This window comes from Conger conger, chromosome 16 (assembly GCF_963514075.1).
Source record: "Conger conger chromosome 16, fConCon1.1, whole genome shotgun sequence".
In the NCBI taxonomy this organism is placed as follows: Eukaryota; Metazoa; Chordata; class Actinopteri; order Anguilliformes; family Congridae; genus Conger; species Conger conger.
This window is the reverse complement of record NC_083775.1, coordinates 9,357,500-9,375,294: the sequence shown is the minus strand read 5'-3', so window position 1 is coordinate 9,375,294 and position 17,795 is coordinate 9,357,500. Positions and strand designations below refer to the sequence as shown.

Sequence of the window (17,795 nt, the reverse complement as noted above, 5' to 3'; positions counted from 1 at the left end):
ACCACAACACTGTTTATCCCTCCCCCTTCTCTGTAAACACACAGACGTTGAAACCCCAATTGGCTGTGGCAATTAGAACCAATTTTCAACCAATGAGCTTGAATTGTTGTACAGTTATACAATGTTTTGGTACAGAGTGTCGGCCATCAACTGTATATTTTAATACCCAAATTTGAGGACTATAAACACAGGCAGAGAGTGAGTCAACATATCAGTGAGTATTTTTCAATGACAGGAAAGACAATGTTTTGACACAAACGTCTTACCTATTGTACCTTTAAGTCTCAAACCTTTCCACTTCAAGATACATACGGTGAGAAGTAAATGAATCCACAAAATATTTGAATATTGATCATTTATTTATACTACACTCAGAAATGTCTTTTAAGAATTACCATGTTTCTTTCTGATGGACTTCACAATATTACTCTTTTTTTAACAAAGATATTAGACAAGTCACTTGGCGAAAATTCTATTTTACTCATTGGCAAATCTGTGCAACAGAAGTAGCATAGTATATTACATTTATAGCAAACGTGCACGCTGTCCTACTTCACTGTAGTGTCGTTGTTACCATCGTTACACAAAGGAACACCTCAACAGATACACAAAGGTCCCTGCTAAATAAATAATCACAGTCAGTCTATAATACAAAAATAGAGCCATGTTTCTCTCCTTAAAAAATAAATGACAAAAATGCTCAAATGTAAGATTTCATTTCCTTCTCTGCCCCTGAATTGCTGCACTTAAGTCTTCATGCCTGCTTCCTGTAGTCTTATTGTATTTTTCCTACCTTCTTCCTGTAGTCTTCCTACCCACTTCCTATAGTCTTCCTGCCTTCTTCCTGTAGTCTTGTTGTTTTCTTACTGCCTTCTTCCTGTAGTCTTCCTACCCACTTCCTGTAGTCTTCCTATATTCCTCCTGCCCCTTTCCTATATTCTTCCTCCTCTGTTTATTTTTGGACATTCTTATAATTTGTGCCAAAATGAGGTCAATCTTTAAATTAATTCAGAGAATGGGCTGGGAACAGTATACAAGTTGGACATGCAGAGAGGAGGTGAGCGTCTCCTGATTTTGAAAGTACAGCTATTATTCAAAATGATTGCTCTCAATTTTTATATAAAGGGAAAAGTTGGGGGAAACGGATGTGCGATGTGCACCCCGCCCTGATAGTCCCATATGAATAGCAATACGCATATACATTTTTGTAGTTTTAAATCGATTCCACATTACGCAAGTGCTCCGTATTAATTCATCTACACGACTTGTCATCGCCAAAAAATACATATAAAGTGTTTGTGGAATGTTTATCATTAAACATTTCAAGGGCTTCAGCAATTTGAACCAAAAAGTGTTAATCTCTGATGATATTTGCATGTACTTGTCTCCACAAAAGGTTTTTCGAAGCCGTGGTTATGTACTTTGAAGAATGGTATAAAATGAACAATTTTGTATGTATGTATGTATGTACAGTACTGTGCAGAAGTCTTAGGCACCTGTATAACATTCTGTACAGATAAGATTCTTTCAAAAATTATTCAATGATAGGTCCTAAATAAACATAATATACATTTTACATTACATTTCATCATTTGGCGGAATAGTTCAAAACTGAATCAAATCAATATTTTTTGTGACCACCACTGAGATGGCCAATGCTGTCCTGCAGTTCTATAAGAATCAGCAGGGAGGTTGTTCCAAGCATGTTGGAGAACTTGCCACAGTTCTTCTGCAGACTTTGTTTGGGTCCTTGCTTCTGATCTCAGACAGCCTTGATCAAGTTTTTATGTAAAAAGTCATCAATTGCTTACAGTAATATGTTACTAAAAAAATGTTTTTAAAATTAAATACAAAAATGTCTCTAAAATTAAATCTTTTGGAAAATGAATATTTGGAAATCTCAAATGTGTTCTTTTATACTAACACACAAAAAAATAAACATATATATAATAAAGTCTAGGGTGCCTAAGACTTCTGCACAGTACTGTATGTACGTATGTATGTGTTCATCCTGAAAGGAGAGGCACAGTTAGATTATGTGGGCTCACCTCTTCAGAATGCAGACTCAGGTAAGAGCAGGTAGAGGCTCTACCCGCACACCTAATACCTGCCCCTAGTCCTACCTGCAGGGTAAACTGGCAGTCATGGGGGAAAATGTGGGTGTCATTCTCAGGTAATGTACTGCAGGCTGGTAAGGGCACCTAAAGGAAAGGGCCACCTGCATATCCAAGCGTCTCGCGCTCCGAGCTTTCGAGTGCCAGGTCTCTACCTAGACGTGTGTGCTGTGCATGTACGGACAGTGACGTGGTGTTTTGAGGGAGGAAAGTGGCATAAATAAAGGAAATTAAAGTGAGCTTACTCGTGGAGGAGGGGGGGGGGGCGGGCGGGCGGGAGGGAAGGGAGGGAAGGGAGGGAGAGCTTCGCCAGCCGTGTGTCCAGTGAGAGGTACTGTGGTCGACTCGAGACAGCCGATGCTGGGAAAAACAGTGCAATAAACTGACGGAGAAGAGGTGTAGTCTGCATGTAACTGAGGCCCGGCCTTCCTGGCTCCCCTCGACAAAGAGGAGTTAAGACGGGTTTCGTGCGTCTCCCGCGAGCCTTTGCACGCAGTTAGTGTAAAGAAAACTCGGCTGCTCCGACTCTCCATCCACTTTTCACTTTCCCCCCCTCCATCTCACCCTCTCTCTCTCTCCCCCTTCTTTTTTTTTTTTTCTGCGTTCAGAACTCCAAACCCCAGCCCCGAAAGAAGCCTTTCGCCGCCAGCGACTCCTGGAAAGTGACGGTCAGCGAGTTGATGGTGACCTTGGTGAAGATCACTTGGCCCGGGCCCGCTTCGGGGACGAGGGTCTCCGTTCCGATCTCTTCCTTCTCCCCCAAAGAGGCGGCGGAGTCCTCTGACCCGGTGGCGTCGTCGTCGTCGTCGTCGTCCCGCCCTGACCCGGGTGAACCCTCCGCACACCCCTCTGCCATGGGCAGGCCTGAGAGAGAGTGAGAGGACACGGATTGGAGCCACTGGTACAGTAACGGGGCATCCTACCTCAGTCGCGCTAACTCGGGTTTCCTGCGCACACGTTCGCTTAGGGCTGCCTCGGCCACTTCCGCCATCTAATGAACCGTTATATGCGAGCTGTCGTCCGTAAAAAAAAGGAGCGGGGAGTCCTTTTGAGCACTGCGGAGCACTGCGGAGCACTGCGGAGCTCCGCGGTGTAGATATTCTGCAGGAGGAAGAGGAGGACGAGGAGGAGGAGAGAGATGGAGAGAGGTGGTGTGTGTTGCACACGGACATTACTGTCACTGCAGTTACATGAGAAAGACTATGACATGTCGACTGTGGCTAGTAGCCCTTCCGGTTAGCGTTGGACAGGGTTACGGAGGGTTAAGTTAGCAGGACTCTCCATCTCACTGCTCTCTAGCACCCCCGACTGGTCGATCCGTAAAAAGGAGGGAGTCCTTTTGATTGGCTGTTTCATTCGCTGCTGAAAGTTAAGACTAAGTTAAGAAGTTTCAGTGGTCCTTGGTCCTGGAACAAGCTGCAGGCTAAGCTCAAACTTCTCTCTCAACTTAAAATCTCTAATTTTATTAAACAATTTTAAATAGCGAATAATGGATGCAATTCATGGTTAGCTGCAATTGTTTTAAGTGAACACTGAAGTGTTAATTTCACTGTTAGGTGTTCAATGTGTTATGTTCGGTCATACTGCATGTATTGTAGTGCACGTGAAATTGTATATACCTACATATACCTACATACTACATACTACATACCTAATACTGTACTGTAATGGCCTCGTGATTGTGATTCTGTAATTTCATGCTGCTATTTGACCCCGTCTTGGCTAGGTCTCATTTGTAAAAGAGGTTTTCATCTTCATGTGACTTCCTAGTCAAGTAAAGGTTTATATATATATATATATATATATATATATATATATATATATATATACATATATACAAACATCTGATTACCAAATCCTTGCATCTGTCTGTGGGAAATGAAGAGTTGCTGATTTGTCAAACCAGCATTTAGAGTACACCATAGACAATGGGCCTGTTCCAAAGTCACGGTTAAACCTACTCCTGGACTGAATTGTTTTTTTTGGGGTTTAAATGACTCCTCATTCAAAATTGAATGTAGTCTTGGACTGGGCTTCCTTTGTCTGACCCAAAAAGTCGTGTCTTCAGTGACGCCCGTTGAAAGATTATAAAACAGAGATAAACAAACGGGAGTACCGAGGGTGGAATCTGAGAAGCCCGGTGCTGCAGGGTGGCTCAGATACGGCCCTGAAGAAAAGCAGCCATTTTCAGGCATTCGCTGCAGCCAAGCCCCCGAACCACCTGATCCAACTAATCATTGTCTCTTAGTGACTAAATTTATCCTCCCTCTCCAGGTTCAGGGTGTGCCGGTGGTTTGAGTACAGGTGGGGGGTGGATCCTGAGGGCTGAGGTCGAGTAGCCCAAACATATAACCAAATATAAGGGCTGCATGGTGGGCGTGGGGGTGGAGAAAAAAAAAAAGAGAGAGAAATGGGTTCTTCTGCCGCTCACACAATTTCACTACACTATGTGACCTAAAAAACTCACCAGCCGGGGAGTCTCTGTGCAGCTCCACGTTCTCCGGTTCCTGTTTCTCCTCTTTCTCGTTCTCATTCTCCCTCGCTACCTCCTCTTCCTCTCCTCCCTCCTCTTCCTCTTCCTCTCCCTCCTCCGCCTCTTCCTCCGCCTTCCTCCCCCCGCCCCTGTCTGCGGGGGACGGCGCGTGGTGCGCCCGGTCCAGCGGGGCGGGGCTGAGGCAGATTAGGCCCAGCTGTTTTCTGCGCGAGATTCGGTGGCGGAAGGCGTTCCTCCGCGCCGCCCGACCCTGCGGCCTCCTGGCCTCCTCCGTGCTCCCCAGACGGGACAGGGAGAGGCGCGGGCGCGGCTCCACCTTGTCCGGCTCCTTGTGAGCACTGCGGAGCTCCATGGTGTAGATATTCTGCAGAAGGGAGAGGAGGAGGAGGAGGAGAGAGATGAAGAGAGGTGGTGTGTGTTGCACACGGACATTACTATCACTGCAGTTACATCAGAAAGACTATGACATGTCGACTGTGGCTAGTAGCCCTTCCGGTTAGCATTGGACAGGGTTAGGGACAGTTAAGATAGTGGGACTCTCCATCTCATTGCTCTCTAGCACCCCCACTGGTCAATCCGGGACCTGCAAATCTGCTTGCTAAGATCCTCTGGCTGGTCTCTGTGCAGGCCTGAATTGTAGACTGCAGTATAAGTGGAACATGAATGCATCAAATGCTTGCTTCACAGAGCACATACTTGTATGCGCTCTGCTAAATTGATAGTAGAAGCTACAGCGAGGTGTTCTGAAAGAATATGATTAGACATTCTAAATTGGGACAAAAAGGGGGGTTTAAAAAACGCCATGGCAACAGCAGAATAATTCATGGCACTGAACTCTGAGCTGGGAAAGAAAGTGTGCTACCTGCAGCAGGAGTCTCCTAGCGCGAAGCCCCTTTCTCCTGCAAGCCAGAGCTCTGTCCTTCTCCTCCCTGAGGCAAAAGAAGAAGAAAAAAAAGAGAGAGAGAGTGGGGGAGGATAACAGGTTCAATATAGAGGTCAACTTCTCTCAACTTCTCACCTGAGAGTTTTTCAGCGGAATAAAACTAGGCGGAAGGCAGCAAAGAACACAATGTGAAAGTGTGGTGCGGAGAAGCGCAGTGTTGCGCGTTGCAATGTGGCCAGCAGGGGGCCCGAGGAGCAGTCAGGGGTTACTCACTTCTCCTTGTACGCCGAGACAAGGAGCGGATCGAGGATGTTGTCCTCCGGTTCCCATGTGCTGTACCTGTCAGGAACAGAGCCAGCCGAGTGTTTATAAGACGGCCACGTGCTCACTCTGACTACAGCCTACAAGACAATGTGGCCGAATAACGGCCGAATTGTTCGTTTTGGGCTAGGTGCGTACTTACTTTGGCGACCACCCCTGCCACTTCAGTAAGTACTCCACGTTCCCCTGAGGAACAAAAAAAAAATCTCCATTAAGCGAGAGGCTAAAGAGAGCGGCAAAACATCCATCTGAGCTAACGCCCACACGCTAAAGGCGAACATAATTATCCCTTCAAACAGCTGGGCTATTTCTGCTGATTACCACGGCTTTTTAAGTAATGGGGCGATTGTAATGCTGCTATAAATTCTCAGTAGCTGGGAGCGTTTGTAGGCTAGTGGAAACGTATTCGCATACGAAAGCAATCGCAGTGTGAATAAAACGAACGTTTCCCAGAGATGACCGAAAGTGGGGGCGTGGCACCTAACATGTAAACAAACCTATTGCGCAACGTCCAGCACAGGCAGGTTTTAACCAGTGCCACGGTTCAAAAACACCGCGTGCTTTTTCCTATCGCCATGGTACAAACACATCGCAGGTCTCATTTTAAGTAGCCTATATTATTAACCGTATAAACTACCTCTCTGTATGCACATCAATCGTTTCAAACAGCACTGCATTCGTCAGTATAGTTCAAGCAGATCATGTTATATAGCTACACTAGTAAAACAATGTTACAAGTCAAGGGTATGCCTCAGATTCCTCCTCGTGCGTCGATTTCCTCTGTGCGTATAAATAAACTGCGTAGGTACCCCGCCCCCCCCGCCCCCCCTCGCAGCAACTCACGTGTAATCTCACGCAAGCACATTGATGCTAGGGACGGAGAAACGAGGTTACCTCCGCCTTGTTTCGCCCCATGTATGTCACGCAAAATTTAATGCACTCATTTCGATCAATCCGTTAAGTTAAAAAGACACCCATATCCCCCATTACGGTTACATTAACAGCATAAAAGTATACTAGCGATCCCATTAGATTGTTTACTCGTGTGCAAATATTACGTGGAAACTATTGATATATGCATTTACTACGACGAACTCGGCTGCACGAAGCGCATAAGCGCATTATGGAGTATCACTGCTGTCCAATGTAAAATAATTTGTCAGACCTTACCTTTCTGACTCTCTTCTTTGTTATCGATTCCACTGCAAATACTTGTTCACCTATTGATGACAGCTCCATCAGGACTGCACCGAGTGTTCTCCACGCGCAGTAGAACGTAGTGCGTGTTTACTGGTTTACCCTTTAGGTAGCCTACTCCCCGTTCTTCACGAAATAACGCAATTTCTGAGCTCTATTTTAGTGGTGATTTTATTTTCCCCACGCGTCCGTTCCTTGTCTAATACTTGTTTCTATTTCGGTTTCATATGTTTTTCATCGTTTCATTTTCTTATTCATTCTCTTTCGCGGAGTTCACAAATCTGCGACACATTTACACTGCCAACCGCGTTCCCGTGACGCTCAAAGCGCGCCTCTCGTGGACTGTCCGCTGCTTTGCTAGTTACGCCGTTACCCCGAGCTGCGAGCGCGAGTCCGCGCACGCAGATGAAAACACAAACGATAAGATGGTTTAAAATACTTTTTGCAGAGAAAAAAGTAAGATCCAATATTGGTACACTGTAATGATGGCTAAATATATTCCGTTATCAACAGAGATTCAAACTTAGGTTTACTTGACCGAAAAACAAACACACTTCAAAGGTGATTAGGCTATATGTATCCCATATCTAAGGCAGTGTTTCCCGAACGTTCTGAGAACACGACCCACTTCATAAGCGAATACATCTCGCTTGCCCCACCCCTTCTCAAAATGCACCCGATATACGTCAAACTGTGAAATATACACGTTTAAAAGACTAACATATCAGAACCATTGGATTTACATAGAAAATCGAAATTTAGAGATTTGATTGGTGCGAATGCAGAGTGCATACAGCCCATTTTTAAATTCCATTTCCCGAACATCGCGAGCCACCTCATCCACTGATGACTCATCGGTGGGTTCCCAGCAATCGCTCCGTAGTCACTGTTACGAAATGTATGCAGAAGTATATGATCCTAGTTTCTCGATCCACACTTTTCATTCAACTTTTACGTTTACACGCCACCACAGGCACCAAGATATAACCAATGCTTAGCCCACGATTACATACCACACATGTAGCATACTCCATGCATTACAGTCTGTAATTCGGTTTAAATGCATTATAAGCCTTTAAGATTTTAGAGGCTCGCAAGTAAATATTAAAGTCAATTCCTTAAACATAACAAGGGGACCTGACCCGCAGAGCACAGCTACACCCAACTGAGCAATGATGGAAGTCTGATAAAGTACAGTATAAAGACTTTTATTTAATGTGGAAAACAATAACAAACACATTACTGCAACTCAAGAGATCCTTAAATAAGAAGGTAAGAAGGCGAGGCAAATCAGAATCATTTCCATGGGGTGTGGGGAGGGGGGATTGTCTTGGCAAAAAGTTAGGCAATGCATTAATATCCAGCCGATTTTCAATGTGCCATGTGAAAAAATATTTTTTTCTACCCATTATGTACCACATGCAGACAGCAAAATACATGAAGAATACAGGCCATTTATAATTTCTATGTACATGTGTAAACACTGACCCTGACCATTGGGAATCATTACAAGGGGATATGTACATATTTTTATACCTATATATTTAAAATAGCTGTGCTGAATCCAAATTAATATTCCACATAAATCAGTCATTTTCACATTGGCCTTTTCATACTTAATGCGATTATCTTTTCTCTTTTAATGTTGCCACAATCACATTTCCAAAATGAAATGTGCCGCTTCTGTTGTTCACTGAAAAAGTCACCCCCTTTTCTTTCTCCCCTGGGAAAGAAAGCCTGCATTATCCTGCATTACGTTCATTACATTTCACGGATAAACCGAAATTGTCAATACATACCATTTCAGCTTTTTAAAACTGGTGCCACATTAACCGAGATTGGAAACCATCAGCTCATTGTATTCACAAACTACTAATTAGAGGAGCAAACCAGTAATAATAAAAACAAAAAACAAAAAAAAGTCACAACTCTCAAATTGTCTGCCACAGAAGGACATTAACAATCACTTATGTGTAAGTGCAGCATTTAAACTGTGCCAGACTATGTTCTTACACATTCAAAATGTGGTCTCATTTTTGCATGAAGCTGGGCAGTAATCATGCGTAAATAAAAGGCAACAATGTACGCAAGTGACAAGTAACTTACATGCAAGTACTTCTGCACCTTTAAGTTACAAATGGGGAACAAATTTCGCCTTTCTTTTCTTTTTCTCCATTTCCTTCCGCACCTGATCCAAACACCAACACTAAACTTAACAACAAACCTGTTCTGAACCGTTTACACATCCATGCCATGTGGTTACATAATACTGAGGGGTCTAGTGTAACGGCAGTCTGTCAGGCCCGTATTGATTTTTTTATGTAATAATTTATACTTCTTAAACTCCAGTATGCTCCAGGCCATGTATATCTGTGGGTAGACTTTGCTTTCGATTATAATTTCATCCAAACGATCGAAGAGGGACACAATGTAACGTTACGCTTCTAGAATACGGTGTGTATTCACACTATGTGATTACACGTGCAGGAGTCGACCTCGTTTCCGGGTTTTACCAGGAAATAACACTGCACGCTTGGCAAAAAAAACGTGCCAGTGCCTTCAATCTTGTGTGTGGACACGGAGGAGCTGTGAAGTGCAGAGAGGCAGGAGGAGGGGAGGAGGGGGGGGGGGGGGGTAGTATCAGAACAGCCGATAAAGTCAGAAAAAAAGATGCACACAAAAGGGAACAATTAGAGGAAAGGTCAGTCACACAAAAGGTCAGGACTGGTCTTTTTGATAGTGTCATATTTCTGTCAGAATCCCATTTTCAAAACACCAACACTTACAACATAAATGAAACATAAAAAATAAAAAATAAAAAGATTCAAAACAAGATTTTTCTTTTTTTTCCCCCCAAACACCAAACAAGATTTTCAAAGATTGGTTCCTTGTTTCTGTGAGTCCGTTTCATTTAGAGTTCCTTTGGATGTCCTGTCCTTTGACTTGTCTTGTCCGGTTGTCCAACAGAGGGACATATAAAGAGAATTTGGCCTCTGCGCTTCATCTCGATTGGCTTAATTTCAATCCGCACCCATTCTCAGACTGGCTGCTGGGCATTAGCCACACCCCCATCCGCTTAGTCCACTTGCCAGTGAAGATCAAAGGGTCAACAGCTGTCCGTCCTCCAGGTCTGCTGTGCTTCCACCTCTTCTGGCACAACCAATAGAAGTTCACAGTTCTTCCCTCGTAGCTGGTTTTGCAAGAACTTCCTGTGACACGACCAGGAAATAAAAGAGGAGAAAAGGCCATAATTATACCATATTCTTCAAATTTGTATTATACCCAAACACACTTGCACATGAAAGACAAATGCAGGTTCCATTATTTATTTATTCATTCAAACAACTGGGCTGTTGGCAATGAATAATATCATCAGACCACAGGAGCTTCACACCAAACTTGGGTGTCTGCTGTTATTTTCAAACAGCTTAGTTGAGAACCAAATCAAAGTCTTGAAGATGCCACAATGCCTACTTGCTTTTCCACTTTCAGAATGGAACAAATGAAATATTGGGTTAGAAGTAGCGTGAAACCATATGAAAAGTAACAAAAAAAAACCAAACCAAAAAATATATACACTGACCAAGCATTTTATTAGGTATTTATTAGACTTATTTTTAGACTTCTACTAGTGTAGCCTATGATGCGCTGTGTGTTCAAAGATGCTCTTCTGCATACCACTGTTGTAATGTGTAGTTATTTGCATTACTGTCACCTTCCTGTAAGCTTTGACCAGTCTGGCCATTCTCCTTGGACCTCTCATTAACAAGGCGTTTCTGTCTGCAGAACTGCTGCTCACTGGATTTTTTAAATGTATTTTTTTGCACCATTCTTTGCAAACTGTAGAGACTAGTGTGCATGAAAACCAACTGCCACCAACAATCATTCCACTGTCAAAGTCAAAGTTTCCCCATTCTGATGGTTGATGTGAACATTAACTGAAGCTCTTGACCCATTGCACTGCTGCCACACAATTGGCAGATTAGATCATCGCAGGAATAAGTAGGTGTAATAAAGAAAAAATGTTCCTAATAAAGTGCTCGGTGAGTGTATACCTTTGAAAAAGTAAAAGCTGATTCTCACCACAATTTCTTACCAGCATTTATCAACACCAATATCATTATCTTACACTGTAATATTACTTAATAAATATTACTCCTGTACATATCTAGGTTAAATTGAAAGTCAGGGCCCAAAGCTACATTGTGGTCTGTTTCTCCCAAAGGGTATTCAATGAAGGGCAATAAAAAAGGGTATTAATTTCACCTGCTTTAAACGCTCAGTCTACAGCGGGACCGTGCCAGTCCCAAATGTGCCCGGTAGATCCATATATAGGACGATGTGCAATTGGCGAGTGTATCGGCCAGGGAATGGGAGGGTTTTGGCCCGATCGGGTTCCACATTAAACGCCATCTAGTCACCCTAGCTGGCCCCAGCCGGGCACCCGTAAGATTGCAGTTAACGCTGCATATGAAAGGTCTTCCTCCGACTCCGCTCTACGCAAGCTTCCCTGGAGCCCGTGTTGTGAGCACCGAGCGACACCACGTGTTCTGGACGAGAACCCTGGAAGTCTACACTCACGAGTCCGCGTTTGCACGATGCAATCGAGGCGAACGCCGCATATTCTTGGCTCCACGTTGGCTGGCAAATTTATATTATTTCAATGAAGCTTAAGCTACAGAGAGTACAGGTTCAATACAGTCCTGTACAGCACAGGTGTCCAGTCCTGGAGGGCCGTAGTGTCTGCTGATTAAAGTATCCACATGCCTTGTTTTCAAGGCCTTAATTGGCCTTAATTGGCAGCTGATTGAAAGGAAACCACAAAAACCCGCAGACACTGCGCCCCCCTGGGAATTCAGTTTTACACCCCAGCTGTACAGGTTTCTTTTCTTTTTTTTCCTTCCCTGTCATAATCCTGTGCTGGACTTTCCACTGAATAGCAGCGGAAAGTATAACTTCTGAAATGTATTGGGTTCAACCCAAGAAACCCGGCCAATGATGACTCCAATCACTCATAATAATACCAGACTCAGACTACACCATTTTTCGCCAGGATTTAGGGGTCTTGGACAAGTTTGAGGTCACAGACAAATTCAGCAAATCAAAGCCTTGTTGGTGTGCATATTTTGAAACTAGTCTCATCTTCTCAGCACCAAATCTGCAGCGCTCCTGTAGTTTGAGCTTGTAAAGACAAGCTTTGTGACCAGTGATCACATGAGCTTGCAAGAAAGCCATGAACACAGGAGGCTGGGACAAAAAAACCCAAAAAACAAGGTTGCACACTTGTAGGATCATGACTTCAAAAAGACGCCTTGTTTTCTTAATGGACACATGAAACTAAGGCAACAAAATGATGGCTGAAGACCAAGTCAGCACAGATCATTTTTAATGTATGAAATATCACTTACTGGTCAGTCTCCTGGCTTGACCAATGTAGCATTTATTCTGGTTGCGTCATAATTCATGATATTTTTGCATTTGTTCTCGCGAGAGTTCTGTAGTCACTGACCGGCCATGCATTGGCAAGGCAAAAATGTACAGGGCAGAATGTCGGGCCCTGCAAGCTTTTGTTTGGTTGTACAGTCTGAGCGCTGGCATGAGAAGCAATAGCATCCTCACACCGCCGTTTATTTTTAAAGTGCAATCCACAGTTTGGGAGTGAGAACGTGATGTTTCTCACCATCGGTTTATTTTTGCAGGTCTTTACCTGGCACCTGCAGTTATTTCGGATGTGTGCATGCGTCCCGCTTCGCTCCGAGCGGAGGCGCCCATACGAACGCGCACGGCGGCAGGGGGCTTAAAAGACCAGGGGCACAGAGAGACCGGGCAGGGGGCTTAAAAGACCAGGGGCGCAGAGAGACCCCGCGGGCAGGGGGCTTAAAAGACCAGGGGCACAGAGAGACCGGGCAGGGGGCTTAAAAGACCAGGGGCACAGAGAGAGCAGGCGGGGGCGGGGGGTCAGGTACCTGAGCTCTTCAGACGGGCCGATGACGTGGGGGCAGCGCAGCTTCGAGTCCAGGTTGTAGTAGATGCCCCCCACCTCTCGAACCCCAATCCAGTGCTGGCGTTTGAGGGGGAGGCGTAGGGGGCCCCAGCGCAGGTTGGAGGGCACGTTGAGGATGAAGCCCATCACGTTGGGCAGGGCGATGCTGCCGACGTCCCTGAGAAACCAGAGCGCACACGAGCACTCACTGTTAGGGCAGCCTGCGAGGCTCTTGACTGGGCTGGTGGTTCAAGGCCCAGTGTAGCCACAATAAGATCAGGGCCCCTGAGCAAGGCTCTTAATCTCCACGTTGCCCCAGGGGCGGATTGGCCCCTGCTTAGTCTAGTCAACTGTACGTGGCTTTGGATAAAATCGTCAGCTAAATAACTGTAATGTAGTGACTGGATACCGCGCCAAGTGCCATACATGTAATGCATTGTCAACTGCATCAAACTGGGGCCACACTGCTTGAAGCTAAATCCAGCGCCAACACACCAACAGGACACAGAGCACAATGCAAAATAAACACTCCTTTAGGTACACAGCATGACCCGTACTGAGAGAGCACGGACAATGGCCGAAACTCTACGGTACTCTATAGTACAAAAACAACGCAGAGACCCATTATACAGACCCACAGGCAGACAGGAAACAGGAAGTGGTCAGAGCTCACCTCCTCTTGTCCCACCACACCGCCTCAAACCCGCGCATCTGTAGGGCGGCCATGATCACGTTGACGTCATAGTTGCCATTTCCCAGCATACTCTTTTTGTGTGGCGTCACAAGCGTATTGGGGGAGAGTCTTGAGACATTGAAGCGAAGACGGGGGAGAGGGAAGGGGATAAAAACAGCAGGTCACCCATCTCAGCAGTCCAAACATGACATGACATCACAGCCACAGACAGGTGATCCATGCATGCCTTCCTATTGGTCAATTAAAATTGGTCCATTATAAATCTATTCTCACTGAATGTTACAAATTCTGCCAGTCTACATTTTTGGGGCTTTTTGGGGCTTCCACCGCCATAAGCCCACTGTCTAATTCAGTCATTTTCAATCCCTCCTTGAAGACTAAACCCAAGATGTGTGTGCACAGTCATAACTAATAGATGGGCTAAAAGTTAGTACATCAGTAACAGAGATTTCCCAAAACAAGCATGAAAAGGCTGCATATCAGACCAAGTGTGAGCTGTTGACTGTACTCAGGGGAACAGAAGCGCTCCACTGTGACTCCCATAGAGCAGCTGCAGAAAGCAGAAGCTGTAGGGGGGTCATGCACATATTGCAGACCCACACGCATATTTTTCTAGTTTTCGAGCTTTTCATATCATCCCGAAGCTTTCGGTTTGTGTTCCATAACGGTTGAATTGAATTGAGTATGCATATTTTAGGGTCTGAGATGTTCGGAAAATAATTTCCCACGTATGTTTTTCGCATAATTACAGGATGACGTCGCTCAACGTTAACGCAGAGAGCTGACCGCAGGAGGCGGAGGGGTGCTCTCTGTGAACGTTTTGTGGGTTGTTTTTAGATGCTAAAGCCAGGAAGAGAGGGCGCCGATGCGTGCGGGGCCTTGGAATGACGACGACGCTCAGACCCCGTGCGGCCCTCCCCCTCACCTCTGGAAGATGTCCTGCAGCGTGTCCCTGCTGAACGCCGCCCCGTCCTGGAAGACGTTATTGAGCGCGTGCAGAGCGCACAGCTCCCGCCGCTGCTTCTCGTGGTAGATTGGCGGGGGCGGGGGCGGGGCCAGGGAGGGGGCGGGGCCTGGGGCTCCGGTCCCGTCTCCCTCCGCGCTACACCCCCCTGCCACGCCCCCTTTCAGCTTGCTCACCTTCCAGGGCATGCAGCCCAGGCCTGCCAGCGCCCGCCCCCCCCTCCCCTTCCCTGAACCCGGGACACTCCCCATCACCGACCCCCCGTGCCACAGCAACCGTGCCCACGGCAACCATCCACAAGTGCCAGGGTGAGGGGTGGAAGCAAGGGGAGGGGGAGGGGGTTAACAGCCAATGGAAGCCAACACCTTCACCCCCCCCAGCTATTGTCCAATCAAAACACGGGCAGAAGAAGAAAAAAAAAAAGAAGCGGACTGTTCTTTTTGGGGGGTTTCTTGTTTCCTTTGAAGTGTTAAAAAGGGAAATGTTATGACTACAAAAAAGTCCGAAAAATACAGTGGAAAATATTAACAGAGAGGCAAAGCAACGGCATGGAAGTCTGGCAGACGAGAAAAGAGGTCAGCATGTACAATAGGCAAGAGAAATCTGAAGGAAGAAAAGAGCGCCGTGTAAAAGAAAAACATTTTCCTTGCTTTTCACTTCCTCCTTCTCGCTCTCCCTCTCCATAGCTCCCCGCTGGATGTGCCCAACCTCACAGCCCAGCAGTTCTTTCCATTGTGCCGGTCCCCCGGGACGCCTTCCAACACGAAAAAACCACGTCTGCGCGGCTCCTGGAGAAGGCGATCGCAGTGAGGCGCTGCAGAGGAGTCCGCTGCAGTCAGAGCGCAGGGCTGCCCTGCTTGGACTGCAGCCTCTCCCCCTTCACCCGGCAGGCCGGAGGCACCATTACCGAAGGAATCCGCCCGAAAGATCTTAGCAAATATACGCTTCTGGCACCCTAACACAGGAATCCTCAGCCGTTTGTCCAGGTCCCCAGCACAGCACCTAAAAGACCAGTCAAAGCACTTGATTACATCAACAGCTCACCAGGTTTCTTGGGCCTAAACTGGTTGCTCATTTTCAGGTGAAAACAAAAAAAGCAGCAGACCCAGAAAATTTTGACTTTGCACAGCATACCAAACCTTAAGGCCAATAAATAATTTGTGGAAATCAGTAACACCTGAATACTTACTCTCACAAACTACCTCAAATACCTAAATACACTCCTCTAAAGCATGCAACTTACTCCACCATATTTTGTGTAAAGGGTGTAACTTACAAAACCATTCAAGGAAGAGGTAGCCGAGCATGAGATGTGTTATCAAACTTATACATCTACCGCACCTGGCACTAAAGCTATGAGGGCGGTGCTAATGACCATAGAGCCAAACAAATTTCATAACACATAATACTACTATCAGTGTGAGATGGGAGGAAGATATTAGCAACTAGATTGTATTTAAATACGTTGTGGAGGGGCATTTATAGTGCAATGCTTAACTTCTGAAATGTATATATAAAATAGCCAAAATCAGCAAATTAGCAGGACAAAGGCATCCTACTAATCTCACATTTAGTGCATATCGCCGCATATCTCAAAAATAGCTATAATATCTAATTAGACCAATGGTCGCTAATGGCTGGCTTGCTGTGGTGACCTGGTGCAACAAAAACAACCAAAGTCTGAAGCCTGCCGTTGGCCTCTCGGTGAGACAGCTGACTAAGTTACACGAGCGATAGAATTAAATCGAAACGTGATTATCGATTTCAAGTGATTTTACGTGGTAGCTAGCAAGTTTCGAATAACGTTGCCAAGCTTAACATACTTCCTTGGTTCTGCGATTGTCTCTATCTGGCCAGTCAAACATTGCGAGATATTAAAGCAGGACAAAAGATGTCGCGGAAACCTGCTAAAGCACATGTATCTTTCCCCAACTCAACAACTGGCGAAGGTTGACGCTGTATTTTAAAGAAAATTGCTAAATATCTTGACAGATAGATAGATCGCTAGTAAACAAGAATGAGATCTCTTGCGAGCCAGCCACATCGCAACTGACCATATTTTCAAATATAGCTATAGCTAGCTACATGATTTGCTCAATCTAGTTCCAAATTATCAGGTAATTACAAACACATCCACGATGGTTTAGTAAATACGCAGAATGCTTCGGCTCAGATGGTTGACTTAGCCAGCCAGCTACATAAAATTACTATATCCACGTACCTTTCTATAGAAATTCGCCTCCTGTCCGTTTTGATGTTTTTATTCCTGTCTATATGCTTTTCCCTTTTTGCTCTCACTAGAAACTGAACAGCTTCGCGAAACGCAAGCGTGCGCAGAACGTCATCGGGTTTATGTTGGCTGGTCGCTGGCAAAAAGCAGGCGTGTGCAGAACATCATCGGGTTTGTGCTGATTGCGTCACACCCGCGTACTGCGGCGCCTGGGATACTGTAGACGTTCACGAGAATTAGAGCATCAGCCCTTGCGGAACTGTCACCTTCTTTTGGAGCTCGGGGCTGGTCTGGGCAGCATCGCGCTTTAACGCGTTGCAGTGTATTGCCAAATCAAATTTAGAAAACTGTGTTTCTCAATAAGGAAACTCCACTACAGACATAGGCAAGGTTACAGAGATAGGCAAAGAAAAAAAAAGAAGGAAATTCTGAGGTGTACTCTAAAACAGTGACTTTTTATTTTATTTTTTTAAATAGAAAACAGGCAGTGAATGTGACTTGCTGTCTGATTGGGGAAGGGTTGTTCCATTATCGGTGGACGGAGGCAGGGAATATAGGAGCTTGGTGAGACGGGACAGCCAAGATGAAGCCAAAGAGAGAGGTCTGCACGGTGAAATCACTGTCTGAGGATTGGAATGGGCGGTACCATTCACAGCTTGGTAGGCCAAGGCCAGTATAAGTGATCTGAATTTAAGATGACCATCCATCGGAAGCCAGGGAAGGGACAACAGTGGCGTTGGTGAACAGGCAGGCAGTAGCATTCTGCACCAGTTGCAGTCGTTTGATGGCTCATGCCTGAACAAGGTGTTACAGTTGTCCAGGTGAGATGTATACCTTCCATTACTGCATTACAGGTTGGACCCTTGACTGAAATATGATTCAGCTTCATTGCCTCATGTGATGTGTTGATACTGT

The 17,795-nt window shown here is 45.5% G+C and overlaps 2 protein-coding genes across 2 annotated transcripts; both read right to left on the bottom strand.

Moving 5' to 3' along the window:
- Positions 1 to 340: 340 nt before the first annotated feature.
- On the bottom strand, positions 341 to 7,654 carry cbx7a (chromobox homolog 7a). Its single transcript, XM_061223024.1, has 6 exons — positions 6,983 to 7,654; positions 5,955 to 5,998; positions 5,765 to 5,830; positions 5,471 to 5,537; positions 4,582 to 4,972; positions 341 to 2,978 (listed from the first exon to the last, which is right to left on the bottom strand). The coding sequence occupies exons 1-6, from the start codon at positions 7,049 to 7,051 to the stop codon at positions 2,719 to 2,721; spliced, it is 897 nt and encodes a 298-aa protein (XP_061079008.1). The 5' UTR covers positions 7,052 to 7,654; the 3' UTR covers positions 341 to 2,718.
- Positions 7,655 to 8,201: 547 nt separating this feature from the next.
- On the bottom strand, positions 8,202 to 16,991 carry LOC133114554 (josephin-1-like). Its single transcript, XM_061224051.1, has 5 exons — positions 16,872 to 16,991; positions 14,612 to 15,652; positions 13,666 to 13,794; positions 12,976 to 13,170; positions 8,202 to 10,218 (listed from the first exon to the last, which is right to left on the bottom strand). The coding sequence occupies exons 2-5, from the start codon at positions 14,899 to 14,901 to the stop codon at positions 10,116 to 10,118; spliced, it is 717 nt and encodes a 238-aa protein (XP_061080035.1). The 5' UTR covers positions 14,902 to 15,652; positions 16,872 to 16,991; the 3' UTR covers positions 8,202 to 10,115.
- Positions 16,992 to 17,795: the final 804 nt, after the last annotated feature.